Source organism: Furipterus horrens, unplaced genomic scaffold, assembly GCF_987537825.1.
Source record: "Furipterus horrens unplaced genomic scaffold, mFurHor1.1.pri manual_scaffold_9, whole genome shotgun sequence".
NCBI lineage: Eukaryota > Metazoa > Chordata > Mammalia > Chiroptera > Furipteridae > Furipterus > Furipterus horrens.
In genome coordinates, this window is record NW_028327179.1 from 31,394,227 (window position 1) to 31,417,333 (window position 23,107).

At 40.0% G+C, this 23,107-nt stretch overlaps 1 protein-coding gene across 1 annotated transcript in view; it reads left to right on the forward strand.

Annotated features, from left to right (window-relative positions):
- The first annotated feature begins 17,515 nt into the window (after window positions 1-17,515).
- BET1 (Bet1 golgi vesicular membrane trafficking protein) overlaps window positions 17,516-23,107 on the forward strand; it is a 72,649-nt gene continuing 67,057 nt past the window's right edge. Inside the window, exon 1 of the mRNA XM_090286879.1 lies at window positions 17,516-17,604. Within this exon, the coding sequence (XP_090143005.1) occupies window positions 17,516-17,604 (89 nt within the window). The remainder of the gene's footprint in view (window positions 17,605-23,107) is intronic.

The window sequence follows — 23,107 nt, forward strand, 5'->3', positions numbered from 1 at the left end:
ATATGAGGCAGTATTTTTGATCAACTTTGAGATATTCTGGTACTTTATGCACCTGTCATTTTGTTCAGTCATTGTAGTTTTGTTTCCCGACAACTTATTCAGTAGTATTGATAGAATAGGCAGTTCGACAGATGTGAGCAGACAGGAACAATTGGCAGGAATGAAATGTCACCAGGGCAGAAAGTCTCCAGTGCCTAGTAATGGGCAAAACTGGAAAAACAAGTATGATAGGCCAGGACCTTCCCCCCAGGGAGACCTTTCTTCCCCTAGCAGGTCATTAGTCATGTGGTGGAGAGGAGGAACAGTGGGACTGGAGAATAGCCTCAGGACTCCCCTACAAGCCCTTGCCCAACCACTCTGTTGAGCATTAAGCCCTCAGAACAGTGAGGTTCTAACCCACATCAAATAACCTTAGCAACAAAGCGTCAGGTCTGTTGACCACAGAGAGGGAGTTCCAGTCAAACGAAAGATAACATCAAAGCCTCAGTCATATTTCAGCTACAGGCCCAGAAAAGCAGCAAAACCAGACAAAGAGATGCCCCAGCTGACATCAGAACCAGAGAGGGCTAATGACCCCTCCCAATCCCAGAAATTCTTTTTAAAAAATAATAAAATTAAAAAAAATAAATTTGTGTTTTTTCCTACTAGAGAAAAGAGAATCTTGGAGACCAGATTTGGGGGCGGGGTCAGAGGAGCATCGGTGGGTGGCAAGCCTTGCCCTCCAAGACCTGCTGACCAGCTGCTGTGGCTGCGCACCTCCCCTCTCCACCCCCGCAGGGCACTTCCCCGGGTTCCTGTGGAAGAAGGAGTGCCGCAGCTTCAGGCAGATAAGTTTTTTGTTGTTGTTGTTGTTGTTCTAAGGAGCTTTGTTTTCCAAGGATGAATTATGGAAGCTCCCTCCCCCTCTTTTTGTTCTTTTAAAATAGGGCTGTCTTATCTGAAATGTGTTGATTAAGTTATCATGTATTGCCTTGTTTTCAGTCCTACACCTTTGATATGGGAAAGTTGCTCCTGAGAAGACAGCTTCCCATACTTGGAATAGCAGCTGGTGTGACTTTACCAAGAAAGCCATCCAGAGGGTTGGGTATGGGGGGTGGGGGGTTAGCAAGAGGAAGAGTAAAGGAATGATTTAATCAAGCTCAGAGGCATGCAGGATCCCTGCATGGCCCTTGGCTGGGTCCACTTCTCTTTCTGTTTTGCTTTTTAATCCAACTTGATATTACTTACCCACTGACCTCTGTTTCTGCACAACACTCTCCCAGCTGGCCCTCCTAAGAAATCTCTTTGCTGGCTGAACATTAGCCTTCCCCAGTTTGGAACCAGCCAGAAAAGTATTACCTCTATCTCAACAGGCTGGACTGTGGTGCTTTAGGAATGGAAGCAATAGCTACCTCAGTCTGTCAGATATTCAACTCAGATTACCGTTTAATAGGCATCTACTGTTTTCAATGGTCCTGGGATAGTACAGAGAGGTTAAAACATAAAGATTAAAACCTAATCTCTGCCTTGGGTACTTTGGGACCTATCTTGGGAACAAAGCAACTGTCTCTAAGAGCAACAGTAAGATGCAGCAATGTGTAATGAGAGAGGGATATTTAGAGAATTTCCCCCACTGCCCTTCCCCACACACAGCACCACCACCCAGTGAAGCTCCTAATGAGTTGAGTTGTGATTTTGTGCTCTCTTCTTCCCAGTGCCTCATGCAGGTCTGGCACCCAGTGCTTGCTAAGCCATTATTTAGGGGAAGGAATATGAATTCGTTGTGAATCAGAGAGGGCTCACCAGTCACGTGAAATGCTGCTAGAGAGACAGAGATGAGGGTTGGAAGAACATTCTAGTAGGAAACGAGAGTATGTGCAACAATTCAGACATCATTTCTGCCCCACTTTCAGTGCTCATCGATTCATCCAGGAATGTGGAGGAGGGATTCCCGTGCAGGTGGTTGAAAAGACTTACCTGGTGAAAATACCTTAATTGACCTCCTAACTCTGATATTCACTCATGAACCCTTGTCAGCTGGCTTTCTTCCTATGCTCCCATTCTTTCACTGCTAAACTTTCTACTTCATCGTGTTCTGTTCCCCTTTTCCCTTGCCCTGAGCTCCGCATTACCATCCTTCTCCCTGCAGACTACAGAGAGAAGGCACAGGTGCGTTACCAGGTCGTCAAGCTCACCTTAGCTCTCCCACATAACAAAGTGCTTTAGACTTGGTCTGTTGCGTGCTCTCCCGACTCCCTCTAGCCATCACCTCTTTAGTGTGACTGCCACCACGGGAGTTCTGAGAGTTGATATGACTGCAGTTGTGACATAAATGGGAGTCCCAAGTGTTCATTTTCCACTTCCTTATTTTGCCTCCTGGGTCACTGTGCCTTTGCAGGAGTTAAACTGCCCCTCCCCTTATCATTAAAAAACTGCAACAAGTTCACATGCATCTTCAACTCTTCCCTCTTCAACTCCCCAAATGGATCTTTTCACAATATGTTGGCTCCCTGTGAGGTCTGAGGACCCAGCGCATGGTTAAGAAAAAGTCTTTTTTGTTTTGCTTCCACTTCCTCCACTGTATTGTCCAGTTCGGCTTTTCTATCACCCCCTCATACTTTTAGAAGGTTTCCTTCCAGAAATTTCATCAAATGACTTGACAACAGCCCTATTATCTTCTAAGAACCTACTATCACTTTGGCTGTTTTAGAAAAATGTGTTTGTTTGCTTGTTTCATCTCATTAAGAAGCATCTGAAATCTCTCCAAAAACACTTGAAAGGGATATGCAGACAGCCTCCCAGAATCTGAAAGACCCATGAAAGAAAGACCCCTTGGTGTTTTTAATAACATCAAAGAGTCGCCCATGCATTTGAAAAAAGGTACTATTTTGTTTTGGATATGTGTGGGATAGGATGTAAAAGCAAACTTATTTGCGTCTTATTTTGTTGTAGGAATCAAAGAAAAGAACTGGAGAGAAGAGGGAAGAAGCGAAAATACAGATCTGACTCTTTTCATCCCAGGTTATTTCTGAAATGACAAAATGATGATCCCACAAAATTCTCAGAGTTCTCTTCACATCACTACTATTCCACTGCTCTCTCGGCAGGGGCAGGTGAGGGGGTGACTTGCCTAGGCAAGGATCCCTTTTAGTCTCTTTGGCTCCTAAACTGAGGCACATATAGCCACAAGGTGTCACTATTGCTAAAATAGATCTCCACCTACTGGGTCAACAGTGGTTATACATTTGTTGCGTCACTCTCATTTTGTTTCTAAGGAGGGTCTTTGGGAAAGATACTTTTTCATTGGAGTATTAGTTGATTCCCTCACTCCAAACTGTGGCCTTGAGTGAGGCTCAGATTTCTAACCTAGAGATTGGGTAGTAAAAAACAACTTCTGGTGTTCAGGATAATTGTGAGTCTTAAGTTAGAAAAGCATGGAATTGCTGAATTCCACGGGCAGCATTGAGTAAGCACTCAACAAAGGTTAGTGCGCTCAATTTAAAAGGAAGCTGAGAGTAGGAGAGAGAGAAGGTAGTAATTTTTGGAGTTTCTTTCTTTCTTTCCTCCCTTCCCCCCTTTTTTTCCCCTCCTCTCTCTCTTCCTTCCTCCCCTTCCTTTTTAAAAATTTTAGAGCTGCAAAATTATCTAGTATAGAGTTCTGGTTATTGTTAATAGCTGTGCCGTTAAAAAGTATTTGGAAAAGCAAAATACAATAGCTTCCTCTGACAGAGTCACAATATTAAAGTCATATTAAAGTTTCTAAAAGTAATTCTGTTATAAGAAAACATGTAATTCATTGATTTTGCTGAATCCAACATTTCTCAAGTTCCTTTGAGCCAAGAACATATTTTTTGTTTATTATCATCCACATTGGGAAACTTTAGCCTGGTTTAATTTCTTTGTTGTACAGATGAGAAAACAGAAAGTAAGTTTTGGTTCACAAATCACATGTCTTGGAAGTGACAGAACTGGTCTAGAACCACTGCTGTGTTAGAGCTGTTTGTGCGAGTTCACAAGAACCAGCTGCGCTCATCTCTTTCCAATCCTGTGTTTAGGGATGTATCTGGCTGAAAGCTTGAAATCAACTACAATGTAACTATTTCCACCGCGAAAACTGGCAAACACTACAAGTGATTTCCTCCCAGGAGAGCAGGTTTACCAGCATATCACTGTTAAAACCCAGGTGTACAGATATCCAACCCGACACGTCAGAAATTTTTCAGCCTCTAAGGTACTTTAAAGGAGATATTTGGCAGAGGAATGATAAAAACTCAAAATATTAGTACCACTAAATGTGTGTGTGTGTGTGTGTGTGTGTGTGTGATATCACCTGTTACTGATGTCATTAGAGGGAGAAGCAGAATATACCCTTTACATGCTAGGAGGTACATATTTCAGTTTCCATCTGCGTTATAGTCTGCAAGAAGACCTCAGTCATTTAAATTTCAAGACAGGAAGAATGTTTGCTAACTGTCCAGTATTTCTTCCAGCCCAACCCTGATCCTGGGGTAGCTGCAGGGGCCAAAACAAATTCAGCAACTCTCTCTACCTCACCTCTGACCCAGGAGGGATCATTTTATAGATCCCTGGATGCAGGATATGGGGCTTCGGTCACTTCCAGGTGCTGTCCAGCTGCCCTAAATAGTCACTGGAATACCCGCTCCATGCCACACACTGCATTAGATAATTCTCATACCTGTGCTAGTCTTACAGAGCAAAAAGCTGAAATACAACCAAGTGGAATAACGTACACAGAGTCACACAACCGATGCCCATCTACCAGACTTTATATAACATGAGTTTCCTTCAGGCTGCTTCCGGCTTCCCCCAGGGCAGGGAGAGAAGGGCGCAAATGACTGGTTGGCAGGTACGTTGCTGAACACAAAGCATACCAGAACCAAGGAAGAGGCCACTTCTGGGGGAGAGCCTCTGCCTGCTCTGTTTAAAATTTGCACTTCTGTCGGACAAGAGGGTGTAAACAAAGTTGTTCCACACCTGGTGGGGAGGGGTTACCTCAATACGCTGGGAGACAAGGAGAGAGTATGAGATTGATCGTCAGCTCTGGGCAGAGAAAATATGGAGAGAATTAGGAGAGTAAAGTCGTTTTTATAAGTAACAGCTTGGGTGTTAAACCAAAATGACAAGCTATTTTTCATCCCTTTCTGAAAATAGTTTCAAATCATTCATCAGCTGTCTCATTCACAACACCGTCAGCACCAGCCAAGGCTCTGAAATACGAAGTGAGGCTGTGCAAAGAAAGCGGGAAAGCCCTTGGCCACGTGGACTCTGGCCTGGGCCCTGGGCCGTATGGTTACTGGGTTGTGTGCAGACACCATGGAGGCCCCGTGCCCAGGTGTGAGAGGGCTGGAGACGGTGTTCTACCCTCTGCTTGTGCCTCCACTTCCATTCATGGCAGCCATGGGGCCCAAGAACCCAGCAATGCAATCAGAGTGGCTAAAAAATTCCTGCAAGTGACAGAAAGGACCTGGTCACTCCAGAGACATGGTGACTTGCTTAATCCCACTTTTTAATTTAAGGGATAAAGTGCTGACGCTGTGGAGTCACTTTTGCATTCAGGCTTGGATATTCAATTTGTGCTTTCCATGCTCTACTGGTTGAGCTTCACACAGATTTCTCATCCTGGAGGGTTTGTATATTTTGTTGATAAATTTGAATTGGATACTGCAAAATTTGAACCCGAAATCATTTCCTATACCACTGTTTATGGTTCAAATCAGATAGATGCCACTTCTCTGCAATGAATTGGAGTTCAGTCACTCGTGATCAAGCTTCCAAAATCCAGCCCTCAGCATTTGAGGATGGATGTGTGGCTACTTTTTAAGCAGGTTGCATGCCATTTTTATACACTGGGTTGCCTGCATCTAAAGATTTCTGTGCTGAGTATCTAACATCCTAGGGCAGTAGTTCTCAACCTTCCTAATGCTGCGACCCTTTAATACAGTTCCTCATGTTGTGGTGACCCCCAACCATAAAATTATTTTTGTTGCTACTTCATAACTGTAATTTTGCTACTGTTATGAATTGTAATGTAAATATCTGATATGCAGGATGTATTTTCATTGTTACAAATTGAACATAATTAAAGCATAGTGATTAATCACAAAAACAATATGTAATTACATATGTGTTTTCCGATGGTCTTAGGCGACCCCTGTGAAAGGGTCGTTCGACCCCCAAAGGGGTTGTGACCCACAGGTTGAGAACCACTGTCCTAGGGTGCAAAGGCCAGTAGGGCAACATTTCATGACCACAATTGCCTTCCAAGGAGGTTGAGAGGAGCTAACAGGTGATTGCTTATATAGGTAGCTGTGTTCTGTTCCCATGACCCTGGACTATTCTTCCACACTCAGCCCAGGACCTGTGCTCTTGTGAGCATTTGAATGAAAACAATTAATCTCAGATCAGTTTAGGGTTGTACTATGAATACTGGTGGCAGTTGGAGGCACTGCAACTGTAGGACACAGTTTGAGACAAGAAGTGTCTGAGAAGGAAAACCCATTAGAGCGTGGCTACAATGTCCTTCCAGTGGCATCTGCAAGGGGCATGGGCCCAGCACTAGATTGTTCTCAAAGTGCTCAAGTCTCCTACCCAGGATGTTGATTGAAAGTTTAACCTGTGCACACGACATTAGTAATCTGCACACGTTCATCAGTCAAGATCTAAAGCAGTTTAAAAGTTTAAAAAAAAAAACACGAAAATTTAGAGTCTGATAGAATTGGAAATTTAAATTAAAAAAAAATTAAATAGCAAGATCTACTATCCATCAGTGCTATTAAATGAGCTTGAAGATCGAACTCTTACTGCCTACCACTTTATTTTAGACCCTAAAAGGCATGACAGATTCAAAAGTTAATTATAAAAAGGGAAGGTAACGACATCACAGTCTTTGTGTGCTTATCTTCATCCTGCACAGCAGCCTGTTAGCGCTGCTTTATCGGAGGGTGTGGAGTGCAGACACATCAGCAAAGCTCATTTATTCGTTCTGCGAACAAAAGTAGATCACCAGAGTTTGTTCCTAAATTTTTGGATCAAAGCTGAGTATTAATAAGTAAATAGACCATCTAAAACGAAGCAGGGCCTGCTCTACAGAAAATGTTCTTTCCTCTCTCCACCTCCCTCCGCAACCCCACCCCCCGACCCCCATTTAGAATCTTCTCCATGTTTGATCCTGTGAAGTTTGCTCTGTTTATACATAGGGGGTCTTCTGTATCTTCTTGGTTATGAGAAGGGATGCTCTCCAGAAAGCGCTTTCTCATTTTCCTCTTCCTACTCCCCTCCATTAGACGTGGTCCCATAAAACCAGTCTTCTCACCAATTGATACATATAATTTGCTTTCTGCCTCTGCATGTCCACCCACGCCACTGTTTCCAACTAGAATGCCCTTTTGTTTCAGTTTTAACTCTCAAGGCCGACTCATCCTTTAAAGCCCAGCTAAAAATCACCTAAGGTATGATCTTGTCCTCTGTAGTCATCTATTTTCACTATTTTCATTTTGTGTGTGTGTGTGTGTGTGTATAAGAATTATACACAAGTCATATGAAAATGTAGATTCCCAGCCCTCATTCCCAGTGATTGTGAGTATGCAGATCTGGGACGGGGTACCACAGTCTTCACTTAAAAAATACCACTAGTTCTTCCTGATGCACCGCGTTTGTGGACCATTCCTGCTACAGACTGCATGTTTGTGTCTCTCCATGATTCATATGTTAAAACCTAACCTCCAGGGTGATGATATTAGGAGGAGAGGCCTTTGAGGGATGATTAAGTCACCAGAGTGAAGTCCTCATGAATGGGATTAGCGACCTCAGAGAAGAGACTCCAGCCCAACCTTATTATCTTTAAAACAGCTCTTCTTTATTCTCATTATAAACGTATAAAGCCTTGGTACCTGTCTTTGGAACTGGAAAAAATTGTCAGTCTTTGGAGCCTTAATTATCTGTATTCATGGCTCATGCATGGTTCAGACTTGATGCCAGCTAATGTACCAGTTCCTCCAAAAGTGGCTGTAGGGTCTACATATACTGTCTGAAGTGTTTGACAATCCACCATTATCTCAGCTCTTCCACCTATGAAAAACATTATGCTTTTTTAAAATTAAGCATACCGAATAAACTTAGTGAATTGTTGCTTTACAGAGAAGCCTGGGCCCAATTTTACTTAATTTGCCTTGTATGAAAATAGTTCAGTTAAACCTGGGAAGAAAAATTAGGTGTTCCTCTAGTGTTTATTACATGAAAGCAATTTTTCTAAATGAGTTCCTATATAAACATATTGTACATAGCACTTTATCAAAAACTAATAGTCTCAGCCTGAAAAAATCATAACACTATATATTAATAATCCAAAGCAGGGGCTTTATGTATGACCTTTTTGACACAGCCTTCACCTCAGTAGGACCTGAATATATGTTTTCAATTGGCACGATGATTAATTACTTCTGTTTTACATTATTTGTGCTGTATGGTCAGTAACATGGTAATGAGTACCAATTGTTACCTTTGGAAAACTAAGTTACTTTTGCAAAAACCTGCCAAGAAACAGAAACTGGGTCAGGTAAGGTGGGATGTTGAATAAATATTGTGCTGTTATCATTGAATATCTATGCTTCACCCCTATAATTTTCCATTATCTGTGATTCAGAATCACTGCTGTGTATCACAGGGTTAAGGTCATGCTTACAGTGGTTGGGAAGAAAGTAAGAGAATTAATAGGCTAAACAAATGTAACCGTAATGTTCTGTGTTCTGTGACTCCTGAAAGGTGTGCTTTGAACTGCTGTTCCCTGAGTCTTGTCAGCAGGAGGCAGAGGTGGGAGGGTGACTGGCCTGGGAGAAGGGGCTGGAATTAGAACATCTGCCAGTGTGCTCTTCACAGAACACTAATCCCTTAAAAAATAAGAGGAAAAAAGCATTCCATGGTAAAAAAATTTGGAAAACATTATATGCTCAGTCTCCCCACACCACCATGGAGATTTATACAACAATGAAATGCCTGTAATTAAAAACAAAACAAAACACTATTAAAATTTGTTAACCAATACCTCCTGATACATTTTTGAACTTAACCCTTATTTTGAAAACCATTCATGGAAGTGGTGTCCTGGCACCTGGGGACATAAATTTTGGGAAGGTTCCCTCCATTCCCAGAACTGCTAGGAGTTGTTCATTGTGCCTGAACTATTTATACAAACAGTGTGGTTTATGCTGAACACCTGATTTCCTTTGAGGAGTCTGGGAGCTAAGTATGTGCTAGGCAGAGGGAGCCTATGTTACCAGCCGCAATAAAAACTTTGGACACTGAGTATCTGTCTAATGAGTTTCTCTGTTTGGTGACATTCCACATGTATTGTGACCATGCATTGCTGGAGAAATCAGGTACATAGATGTGATTCACTGGGCAAGGATGCTTGTGCCGAGTTTTTCCTTGCTGATTGTGCTTGATAACATTTCACTCTAAAAATTATAATAATTGTGAGCACATATATCTGCTGAGTCCTGAGTCCTCCTAGCAAATTGCTGAAGCTGTGTGTGGACTTGGAGACCCCAAACACCTGTGGCAAGCCAGAAAGGCATGTCTCTGCTCTCACAGAACTTACCATCTGGTGATACAGATGATAAATCAATACTTAAAGAAGTAATCACTTATAAACTTTTTAAAGGAAAAGTGCATATTTCTGTGAGACAAGTAACTGTGATTTGAATGTGGATTAGGGATACTTTTTCTACTATGAGGAAGTGAAAATTAGCCAAGTCCTGAAGGATGGGTGGGAGTAACCCAAGACAAAAGGAAGGGGTGTGCAATTTGGGCAGAGGGAACAGCAATTGCAAAGGCTCTGAGACTCACTGAAGACAGCAAGAGGCCAGTGTTTGAAACTGGTTTTCAGTCTCTCTGTTAGATGTTCTTTCTCTGACACTTTTAATGCAATAATGCTCAATACCAATAGCATCCAAAAGGCTTTCGGTTCATCAGTGCCTGCTCACTCGCAGATCTTGCAATTCTTTTGCTGTTATATCAGAAGAAAGTCCAGTTATACGGAGGATCTCAGAGTCAAAAGATTTGACTTCTTTTATACAGGGTGGGGGAAAAGTAGGTTACAGTTGTGAATAAACACAGAGTTTATTCTTGTATTATTATTTATTAATTGCTATATTATTTTCCATACAAACAACTGTAAGCCTACTTTTGCCCCACCTTCTACATACTTCTGCTATATACTCAACAGAAATGGTATACATGTATGTATACCAAAGTAGAAGTACAATGATGTTCATAGCAGCCAAAAACAGTAAACACAAATGTTTCCTATAAAAGAATCATATATAAGTTACAGTATATTTATATATAAAATATTATATAGCAGTGAATTTGAAGAAACCATTGGTACATGCAGCAAGATGGGTGAATTTCAAAAACAATAATGAGCAAAAATATCCAAACATAAAACAGAATATTTATACCAATTTATGTAAAGTTTTATAACATGTAAAACTAACCAAATGTGATACAAGTAAGGATATTGGTTACCTTGAGGTGCAGTGACTTGGAATAGCATGAGATATCTGTTGGGTGCTAGTAGATCTACTTCTTGATCTGGGTAGTGGGTACATTAATTTGTTTAATTTATGAAAGTCTATTACATGGTACACTTACATTTGTAAGCTTCTATATAGGTAACTTTTAGCTCAAAAAAGGTTTACCAAAAACTTTTGAGTTCTTATCCTATAATTACCTTGTCTTGTTATTAACAAGTCCTTTCATTTTGGAAAAATCAGTCTCATTGAGCCTCAAATTTCCTATCTATAAAATGAGAACATCTGCCTGGTTTTTTTCTCAAATTTTAATAGAAATCAAATGCCTTAATAAATAATATTATGACTTGATTGGTAGATGTGATCTCAACCTGTGATGAACTTAAAAAAATTCATACTCCTTTCAGTTGACTCTTAATTATTCACCGACTACTTTTTTAGTCTGTGAGTTTCTTGGACTTCAGCTCCCTGTTCACTCATAGCAAATAATAAGAAAATAAAAGAAAAAACAACTAATTGTGTTTTTCCAGGATATTTTGAAAGTGAGTGTGGTTTTTTAAAATTAAATTTATTGGGATGATATTTGTTAATATCATATAAATTTCAAGTGTACAATTCTATAATGTATCATCAGTATATTGCATTGTTTGCTCACCACCTAAAACCTAAGGGTCCTTCTATCACCATATATGAGGGGGACCAAAAAAAACCTGAAATTATCTTCTGGAGGGTAAGCCCTTTGTAATACAGGTTCCCCTGCTAGCTGAGTGTTCTAGAAGCCCTTCTGTGTCAGTGTACCAGCTGGTGTTTTTGTGAGAGGCTGCATTTGGCTTCAGTGAATTTTTTTTTTCAAGACTCCTTCAATGCATTTGCCCATTTCATGATGGGTAATTTACAGCACACCTGCCCACACCATGCTGAGTGTTCAGCAGTCTTTGACCAAAAAGGCATGACTCCCATGCCCCACCCTCCATATTCATTTTATCTCATCCTGAGCAACTTTATTTTTGTTTCCTCAGGTTAAAAGAGTCCTCAAAGGGAAATGTTTTGCCAACGTGGAAGAGGTGAAACAAAGAATGGCAGAAGGACTAAAAGACATAAAAACTGATGAGTTCAAAAACTATTTTAGGAAATGGAAAAAAAATCTTGATAGGTATATTGCATCAAGTGGAGAGTGCTTTGAAGATGACTGAAGTTTAAACACTTAAGAATACATACACACTTTTTTATAAATAAATTTTATTTTTGTGAGTCCTTTGTATTTGACCCCCCTATCCTTCTTTATCCTCCCCTCACTCCCAGTTGTTTTTCTTTTAACTAGGCACTGGTAGTGATAGAAAATAGGAATGGAATACAGCAGTCCCTTGCTATATCGCGGTTCACTTATCACAGCCTCACTGTATCATGGGATTTAAAAAAAAGATTATATTTAATTATTTATCACAGATTTTTTGCTAAATCGCGGGATTTTGCGGTACTGTATACATACGTTGTTAAAGTTACATAGGTTTAAGAGTGTAGAATAAATGTAAGGTTTCTACTTCACGGGGTGGGGGTGGTCTGGAACGTAATACCTGCAGTAAGTGAGGGAATACTGTATGTCATAAAATTTTATGTTGTAGTATAGGTTTTAGATTGTCAAAGTATTGCCATTGTGTATACTAACTTGAATCTCTAAAAATATTTTTGGATTACTAAAAATAATCGTTACCATTTATTGACTGTTTATTATAGGTCAGACATCATACACATATGGGTATATGTGTTTGTGTCAATAATCATCTTATTGAATTTGTGTAAGTTTATACAAGACGTAGATGAATTAGTTTTGATACCTGGGACTTTTTGTCTCCAAAGCCTTCGCTTCTCATCTATGTAATTCTGTCCCATTAGGGGTGCCTTTGGAGCACAAGTTTTTCATCCATGGATCTGCCATGGCACTGAACACTGTCAGCACCTCCTTTATTAAGCAAATATCAATGTCAAATAGTCTGTTTTGCATGTGACAAAGTCTACATTACAAAAAGAATACATTTGCAATGTATTTATTTGGTATTCACTACATCTCGCTATTTGCCCTATACAAAATGCCTGATAGAAACTTTTTTTATGTGTGTTAAAATCACAACTTTAAAGCATTTCATATTTGCAGCTTCGGAAAGACCTGCATGAAAGACACTTTATGAATTGATCTTCTTCACAGAAATCTCAGTTTTCAAGTCTCAGTCTACGCAGGTCCCAGTCTCTCTCCCTCAGACCCCACATCTTTGTCCAACATTACAAGAACTTTTGTCAAAAACTTCCCTGAACTAAGAAATATGACTTTTGTCACTGAGAAAGAGTATAGTTGAAAAGGTGGAGAAACAGAGGTGATGGGGAGTTGGGTAGTGGTTGAAAACTTAGGAAGCCTTAAAAAAGATAGACTGTTAACAGTACAGGTTAGAATAAGCAAACCATGGCATCACCCTGCATGGATTAAGATAAGAAAACAAAGAGGAGGCCTTTTCATTCCTGCATAAGAGAAGGAGGGCATTGATTGTTGGGATCTCTAGGCAGGTGATTGACAAAGCAGAGACACAATCAACATTCTCCGGCTGTATTCTGGGCCCAGCCAACAACCATAGGGCCTTTCTTTCCTCTATATTATGTAAAAGAAGTTGTTGCAAAAGACCATGGTAAACATGGTAGCTACCCCGAGAGGTCTTCACCGAGATGTAGGCTTGCTGAGAGAGGCCACAAAGTTAAAAGCAGGCAGGCTGGGGTGGAAATGATGTCTGAGAGGTGGAGCCGAAGTCAAGAGAATGGGAGAAATCACTGCATATAGGAAAGCTCTCAATAAGTAAGCTGGTCAGAAATTGTCTACCAACAAACTCAAGAACTTTATGTATCTAACCTTGGGTCTCTTTTCCTCTTCATTCTGCTATCACTTTCCTAAGGCCTTTTGTCTCATCTGTAAAAGAAAGGCATAGAAATGGCTAATCTCCAAGGTCCTCTCCAGCTCTGACAGCCTATGACTAATCCTTACGTGCGAATGCGGTGCTCCATGGTGTATGTAATACTGCATCGCCTACGGGGAGAAAACTAGACTGCAGTGTAGTGTTATGAATTTGACCTTTGAAATTTAAACTCTTTTGATTGTATTTTTACTGTTTTCCTAAGGGAGCCATCTTACATTTGCTTTAATATTTGGAAAGTAGATATAGTTCTTAAAAGTGAATTGGGGAAAATGAGGATTATTTACCATTTGATGCTGAGGCTTATCTCAACGGCTGGTTAGAGGGCATGTGGCTATTTGAGGTAGAGGAAATGCAGCAGGAGAGGAAGTTTATTATGCCAAATACAGTGCCCACTAGAAATCTCACGAAACCCAGCCTCCTGACTCAACGCGCTTTTGAAACACTTGGTGTTTGAAATAATTCCCTCTTGCCTAAAGGTACAAAAATATATATTTCCAGGTTTCCTCTTGAAATATTACCAGCTGTCCCAGACATTTTAAAAAATAGCAGTATTGGGATGTATTGTATTTTTAAAAGAGTGAACAAGATTCAGCTTACATTTGCTGTCAATTTGAAAAATAGATTGAGATAGCTCTTTAACTTTGAACACAGTCAGATATACCCACCTCCCCTTTTGAGACTACAATAAAATCCTGTATACTTTGATATAGAGCCAATAAATTGACCTCTAGGAAGAGGCAAACTATATTCAGATTTCTAAATGCTGCTGTCAAGGGAGCTTGCTCCATTCTGGACACATATATTGAACCCAGCATCAGCTCCAAAATCCATCTTTTGGACAAACTTAAGAGAATTCTTAGTTCACAATGGTCTGGAGAAGAACCCTGAGTACTATATGAATCACGTGGCATCTATGTAGAGGAGGGTTATTTTTATATTTTTGCTTAATATGCTGCAACAACTCTGGGGATTACAGGTATAGAAAGAGTTTCTTTTATTTATTATATCAGCTTATGTGTCCAGTGGCACCTCAACATATATTTGAGGTAGACTTACCTCAGTAAGTTGTACCACAATGTAAGTAGATCTATTTTTTAAAAATAACTTTTTGCAAAAGTAATTTAAGGCCACTTTGTAGGGTAATTTATATTGTCTTATCGTCTTAGGTCAAATTCTTGGGAAACAGATTCTGGGACAGATATTTGCATGCAGGAAATTTACTGGCAGGGAGATACTTTCAGGAACAATATCTTTGACAGTTGAAAAAAAGCAAGATTAAGCAGAGAGAGAAGTGGAACTGTGATATAGTCATAATAAAGTCCTCAGCTATGGAGCTGGGATGGTGATGGCCTTACATATTTGTCCTGAATTGATGGAAGAGAGCCAAACCTTTGTAGCACCTTCCCCCAAAATTGACAAGTCATTTGACGAGGACTGCTCTTGAGTAGACAGGGTAAAGAACTCTTGGCCAAGGGAATTTCTGTTAATTGACTCAGCTATGAGATGGTGGTAGGCAATAGTCCTGACATAGGGGGAAGTAAACATTCCAGTCTTGAAAGGAGCATAATACTGCATTTAAACCACAGAATCTACAACAGTACTTCTACAGTCCATCCATTGTGCTGCTCAGATTCATGCACTCATCGAAAAGTCCATCCTATTAGGAAGCAGCTCCTCCAGGATTCTGGTTAGTCTCCTTTCCTGGAGAAATTTGAAAGAAGGTGAATACTGGGATAAATGTAGCCCTTGCGTATGCAGTTAGCCTAGGGAACTCAACTGATAATCATCACTCTCCACCTCCACCAACTCCACCTTAGCTGGTCTAGGTGGCTTAATTATTGAAGCAATCCAGACACTCATCCATGAAGGGTCTGAGCCCCTAATCTCTGTGCCTTTTCAGATTGTGATTTTGCACTTATCCATCTAAATGGATATTCATAAAAATGACAGGGTAGTACAAAGAGATGCTCTAGCATATTACCAAGTTGTCAGTACATTCTTTCTTGCCTCCATGTAGGGCTTCTTGTCCCAGCAGGAGACCTACCTACACCTGATTACCAGGGTCAATTACTTCTTCCAAGTAACTTAGCTTCCTGGTCTTTTGGTACTAACTCCTTTCTTAGCTTTCTAACCTTTTGGTACAAAGAGTGTGGGATGAGAAGGAGCCATGATTTAAAGATAACAGGAATCTTTCAGCATCTCTGGAGGACACATTCTTTCATCTCTACCAACATGACTACTCCATTCATGTGCTTATTGTTTCAGAACTAAGGTGGACCATGGCAGAGGCTGGCTATGTCACCTAGGCTTCTTATGACACCTGTGTCCCTCTACTTTCTTTTTTAGTGTTGCTTTCATGTGGAAAGCAATCTAGTAGACATTATCATGCAATACAAAAATATTAACACTTTGTACCCAAGCCTATATGTCTGTCTATAGGCTTATTCTTCAGACTGTCTTTCATCCAATTTTGTGGCCTTTTGGCCATTGAAAAGATCACAGTGTTAATAACTTCTGGTGAAATACATTCTGTGGTGTATTGTAGTATTTGGACGCTTTTCAGGCAGTAGGAGATTTTCTCATTCAACTGAAAATAAATAAAATGTAGATCTGATTGAGTTTTCTTTTTCTCTGTTCACTGAACAAAGACAGAAGAAGCACAGAGAATTGCTTGAGGACATTTGGAATGATTCAAATGTCTGAATGGCTTGATTTGAACTCTGGCTTCTCATTTAGGCATGCTAAGAACTCTTAAGTCATTGTGCCACTCCATAGCTGGGACTGCCAAGCAACTAACTTTGTAATAGGAAGAGAATTTCAAAGCAATTTTTTGACAAATAAAATGTGAACAATAAATTTATCAGTTCCATTTATCACTTTTTATTTATAAAGGAAATCCCATTTGAATATCTGAATGAAATATTTATTACAGATTATTTGAGTACTATATTTGCCTTTATTTTTAGAGAGTTTTTTCACTAAACAAATTTCTCCTCTTCCCTCTCTGTCCTTCAGATGTTTTTTCTTTTTTCTTTCTCTAAAACGTTTACAAGTAAGTGCCACAAAATTTAGCACGTGATCACATATTCCTTCATCCTGTGTTTGTAATAGGAAAAATCATGGAAAGCACTTTGAAAATGTTAAGCTCCGTGTTCCTATAAAGTTACCATGATACCATTAGGATGGCTGAATGATTTCCCCTTCTTATAGTATAGGCTACTAGAAAACCAGGGTTAATCTTTCTGCTCTCTCTAGCCCTCCTCGTTCCCAGTACAGGCAAAGGCAGATAGGAGGCACTTATTGACTTGACAATATTTTATCATCATTTGTAAGACCACACTTAATCTTTGCAGTCCCTTCTCATTAAAATCTTATAAAACAGTGGATTGAGCATCAGCCTGTGAACCAAGTGTCGCTGGTTCGATTCCCAGTCAGGGCACATGACTAGGTTGCACGCCAGGTCCCCAGTTGGGGGCGTGTGAGAGGCAACCACACATTGATGTTTCTCTCCCTCTCTTTCTCCTTTCTCCTCTCTCTAAAAACAGATAAATAAATTTAAAAAATCTTATAAAACAAATTCTTATGACCATCATCTATAGTTTAAACACAACTGATAATGACTATAAGAAAATTGGGTGCTCTCTGACTACATCTGAAACTAGTTATAGAATAGTATTGAATGTAAATTGTGATTTAAAGATAACTAAAAATAATAGTAAATAGAATATTAAAAAAAAGAAAATAGGGTGCTCATCTGTCAGGAACATGTGGCATCTGTGCCAACTGGTGGTTTTATCACCAGCCCAAACAGACTTACGAGTAACTATAAGCTGAGGATTGCATGCACTAGGGGACATGAGAGCACTGTGTAAATTGGTGAGCCAAAGAATGGCATTTTCTGTGGAAAAAAATAAACATTGTATAAACATGACCGAAAATTGCTTGTGTCATGAAGACATGTCCTGAGTAGTCAAATAGAAAGAAATGAGAGTATTCAGAACTCTTTTGAAATTTCTTGGTTCTAGTACAATGGCCATCACACAGTATTTGTCATCCACGATTAGAGCTGCCACAGACACTCAAGAAGTGAGACTCAGCTGGAGGCGACTGGGTGAGCGGTGAGTGGTGAGCATGCGCTCTCTCTTTCTGTTGCTGTTTCTCTCCATTCTCTCTCTCTCTCTCTCTCTCTCTCACACACACACACACACACACACACACACACACACACCACTTATAAGAACCTACAGATTTGTTATCTCTGAGGACTTGAGACAGAGTATAGTTGTTTCACATGCTTTCCAAACTGTTTCTTTTACTGGGGTTTCCAAATCTTCCAAGAAAAAGGAAGTCTGTGACTCATTGGGAAGCCAACAAACACACTTGTTGTGACAAAGCTCTTTTCCCCCTGTGTGCAGATTTTACTAAGTCATAGTTGCAACCCTGTGGTTTGTGGATAGAAAGCCAATTTAATTTTTATCTTACTGGATATTCATTTAATCATATATTAATTAAGTGTGAACTGTATACAAATCTTAGCAAGTCACTCAGAGATCTCAGAAAATGACTGGAATTTATGTGACTTCTGAGAATTCAAGAAATGTCTTCTCATGTGTGACAGAGAGTTAAGGAGAATTATTTTTGCAGAAATCTAATACTATTAGAAAATTAGAGGGAAATATGAGGATAGGCAGGAAGGCTATTAAGTCTGTTTATCACCACATTTCTAGCTTTCTGAGTTTGAACAGGAATCTGACTTATTTCCTGAAGGAAGCAACTAGTAGATGCATAATGGCTATTTTCCTCCCCAAATTGCTTAGGAATATCTGTTATATTCTACACTTTTCCAGGAAAGTTGGTTTTTAAGTTCCAGCTCCTTCTATCCTATATAATATGTAAATTTTAAACTACCTGGACATTTCAAAAAATAAATTTACATTAGGTATGATTTGATGGATAATAGAACCAAATTTCTCAGAGAAACTGCCCTCTGGCCTCACATGTTAATGAATGTGATTTTCCTGGTGACAAGAGGTTATTATAATCAGTAGAAAGTTCCAGACCTATAAATACCTGTGAATTGTTTTTCCTCATTTCAAGGTAGACTGAGCCATAAGATACACATCCAAAAAATTACTAGTACCTGGAATAATGCCTAAGACATGGTAAGGTCTAGACCAATATTTATTCTTGAATAGAAAGTAAACATTTCAAAAGAAAAGCCATATTTTGCCCTACATTATCCTGAAATTTTCTACATTATTCTGAAAGCCAAGGGGGACACAGCTAGGACAGGTATTCAAATCACTGTTGACAATTAAAAGGGTACCTGTGAGGTCTAGAGGCCTCCTGCTGTGCCAGGTTGACCTTCCCATTGCTGGAAAGGAAGCAGACACTTGGGAAGACTGGGGCTGACACATGGGCAGTGTGTGTTACTTAGAGCTCTGGGCAGCAGTTATTTCTAAACCACTATAGAAGAATGTCAGTGTTTCAACAACTGGCAAGGTCAGACATACTGTGTCCAATCCGCCCTGGGGTCAGTGTAAGAGAGGAGTGGTCATTGCAGCAGTGACACATTCTTCATCCATTTGGGGGATAAAGCAAAGGATAGTGAACATGAAGGGCTGAAGCCCCCCTCATTCCCAGTCCTCAGTAGCCTGTTTTCGTCTTCCAGCCCCTGAAAGAAGAGGGCCTGGAAGGTGCCCCTGGCTTGGTAGGCTTAAAAAATGGCGCTGACCTTGGAGCTGATCTCCAAGGGACGTACTGATGTTCTGCCTGTGAATGCTCCCTACCAAGAGCCAATGCTAATGGAAATAAATCATCACAGCCCTTGGCCTTGGAAAAGAGACCAGGGTGACCACACAGAAGTATAGGTGTCTGCACAGTTAGACCGATCAATCCCTTCACAACTGCTGCCACATTGGTTTTAGAAAAGGAACCAAGAAAAATATGGGCAAGCTAGAGCCTCAATGTAATGTTGATCAGTCTACTCATTTGTAAGAGGATCATCATGCAGCTGAAGAAGGTTTCGACATTACTAAACCATGTGACTAACAACATGTAACATGGACATTACAGTTCACAAACATGTTATCCTTACAACAGCGAGTTTGATGTTATTTTACATTTAATTCATGAAGACATGGATGCTCAGATAAGCTTTGTGGTCAAGGAGTTAAGGTTTTTAGTCATTCTAAAATGCTTTTTGCTACCCCACACACATTTAATCTTTCTTCTTCCTTGGTTTGATGACTTGTTATGTTCCAAAATAAAAATAGCAGTTTCTAACCACTTGTAATTTTTGACATTTGCTTGGAAGAATATAACATCTAAATTAATTATAATCTGGGGGAAATGTGGTTATCTTTGGGCTGGAGAAAAGAGAATATTATTATATTTTTACCTTTTAAGAAAAGATTAAGTGCCATTTATACAGAAAATAAATTTATAGATGAAAGATATTTACAGTCACATTTGAATGGCACAGTAGATACCTCAGATATAAATTGTTTGTTCTTCTTCATCTGAAGAAATGTTAGCTAAAGTCCTCAGCTATTCTTTGCCTATACTCAGTGAACTTGCAGCTACATTTGACAAGGAATTAAGAAGCTCAAACACCACTACCTAAGTGTTTATGAAACAGAACCCCTGGGCTATTCAATCATGAAGGGCCACCAAAAAGCACAACTCCTAATGTCAGAGCTTGACGAAAAGAAAAGAAATTGTTTATTTAAAGGTTATACAGATTTAGAGTAATGGCCAAATCCTGCCATTAAGTCCCGCTCCCTTTAAAACACCACAAGCACACAGTCCTGCCTCCTCTCTTGCCAAGTCAGGCCCGTTTCAGAACAGAAAAGTCAGAGGTATCATCTCCCACTAGGAAAATAGAAGTCCGTGGCTCCATTTTTCCCAGACACAGTTCAGCATTTCTGGCAGCTCCCATTCATCCATGCTTGGTTGGGGGGTTCCACTGTGTGATGGTGTTCTCCAGCTCTTAATTCAGAACTACACAGTGCCTTCTTACACTCCAGGCTTCCTGGCCAGCTGGTGGGGTCCCTCTACATCCTTTCAAACTGCATGGCTCCATTCCCCAAAAGACTGCTGCCTTACTTTTAAAACCCTGTCCGCAGCCTGTGACAGTTGGTGTGGTGATGGGTCCTGGCCACTTGCAGAATCTTGCACGGGCCCCACAAGCTTTCTTGTCACCATTCTGTGGTCAAAGCCCCTCCCATCTTTTAGGAAAATGACTGTGTCCCACTGAGTGCCATCCCCCAAATTCCAAGGCTTCTGTCCACTCTCTTACACTTACAGCATGAGCTGAGTTTCCATGAATGAAAATGAATTTACCATGGGCTCTCTCTGAGGGAGGGGTGGAACTTGCTTGTTATACAGAAAAAAGTCAGTAGGGAATTGGAGAACACAGCTGTAGGGATTAATGCAGTCAAAAACCACTAGATAGTACTTGGGAGAATGCCTAGGACATGGTGAGCTCTTGACCAATATTTATTCTTGAATGAAAAATAGCCCACTAACTCTTCTCTCCCATTGCCACTGGCATCTAGCTCTGTTCTGAACTAGGCCACAGGTCACTTGTGAAAGTGGAACAAAAACACTGTGTTTAGGAAACCAGTCTCAGAAGTGGTTGCATCTCTTGTCTCCCAGTGGTTCTCTGTCCAACAGCCTTGACCAATACCAGGTCTTATTCCTGTTTGATGAAGTCTGTACTTCACACACAACAATCACCTGTGGTGCCCTCTGGCCCCGCTACCAAGCTGCCTTGTAAGCCTAGATATCAACTGGAATCAGAAAACCAAACTCACTGGAGAGTCCATCTCTAGCACAGGAGTTCTCAGAAGGCATGAAAGGACACATTTACATTTATTTTCATGTGACAGGGTTTCTGGGTGTCATTCCCATTCACCATTTTTTTTTTCAGTACACAGTTTGAAAAGATAGCTTTTTACTTAGTAAAGTCTATAATATTGAAAAGTTGCCACAGAGCACAGATCTCTCTGACAGTGAGTCAATGGTGATTATTAAAGCACCCAGACATCTTATCTGACTATATGTTTGAGATTAGGAACACTTGATTCCTTGACCACAACAGTCATTATCAGAAGACTAACTCCAATGCTGAAATAGGCATAAAGAACAAAGTTCTCCTAACATGTAAAACACAAATCTGTTGAGTCTTCCTTTTGATATTTCATTCAGTTCCGAAGTGGTTTTGATGACCTCAGAACACTGATCTAGATGGATAGCCAAACACTTAGAAATATATTATAAATGACAGATTATGAAAAAAAGACATTTTTTGAGAGATGTAAGCAAAACAAAAACAACAACAACAAAAACAACTAGTAAAAGTCCCTGAATGACCCATGCACAGGATCTATGTGCAAAATGAATGGGAAAAGAGCAAAAGGGAACTCTGTGTCTTGGTGTCTGTTAGCCACCTGCAGTGAGCTGAAAAATGGCCCTCCAAAAGTATCCACACCCTAATATCTGGAAACTGTGAATGTTATGTGACTGACAAAAAAAAAAAAAAAGGACTTTGAAGATATGATTAAGAATCTTGGAATGGGGAGATTATCCTGCTTTATCTGGGTGGGCCCTAAGTACAATCATAGATGTCCTTTAAGAGGGACACAGACACCAGAGAAGAGGAGAAGGCAATACTAGAGATTGGAGGGATGTGGCCACAAGCCAGGGAATACCAGCAGTCATCAAAAGCTGAAAGAGGCCTTGGCTGCCGTGGCTCAGTGAATTGAGTGTCAGCCGGCGAACCAAGTATCGCTGGTGCGATTCCCAGTCAGGGCACGTGACTAGGTTGCACGTCAGGTCGCCAGTTGGGGGCGCATGAGAGGCAACCACATAGTGATGTTTCTCTCCCTCTCTTTCTCCTTTCCCATCTCTCTAAAAATAAATAAATAAATAAATAAATAAAATTGTTTAAAAAAATGCCAACACATTAAAAAAAAAAAGCTGAAAGTATAAGATTCTCCCTTAAAGCCTTGGGTTGGTATTGCCAACATCTTGACTTCAGCCCAGCAATATTGATTTCAAATTTCGAGCCTTCAAAATTATAAGAGAATAAATTCCTCTTGTTTGAAACCACCAAGCTTGTGATTATTTGTTATATGAACCATAAGAAACTAATACTCTGTCATTGAATCAGATAAAATATGTATTAATACATGCCCAATAGACATTTATTTCAAGTTGATAACACCACTCAAAAAAGCTGCAAGATACTACTAAAATTTTTTCAGAATGTCTTTCTGTCTTGGCTCTCTCTGTTTACCTAATTCCCTAATTTAAGAAAAAAAGCAGATTATTATTTTTTTAGCAGATGTGGCTGCTAACATGGAAGGGTTTGTCAGCAGCACAGAAGAGGGAGAATGAGAGTTATAGGTCCCAAGTATAGGACAAGTTAAACAAGGCCAGGCAAATGCATGTGTTGTGAATAAACACAAAATAATCTTTTCCAACATGTTGTACTAAGGATTAGGAGAGCTGAACTCTACTGTTGATTTCCAGTGGTTGTCTATGTCTTCTTGATAAAATTACTTAGTTTCTCTAGGTCTCAGTTTCCTCATTTATAAAATAAGAGAGTCAATTAGG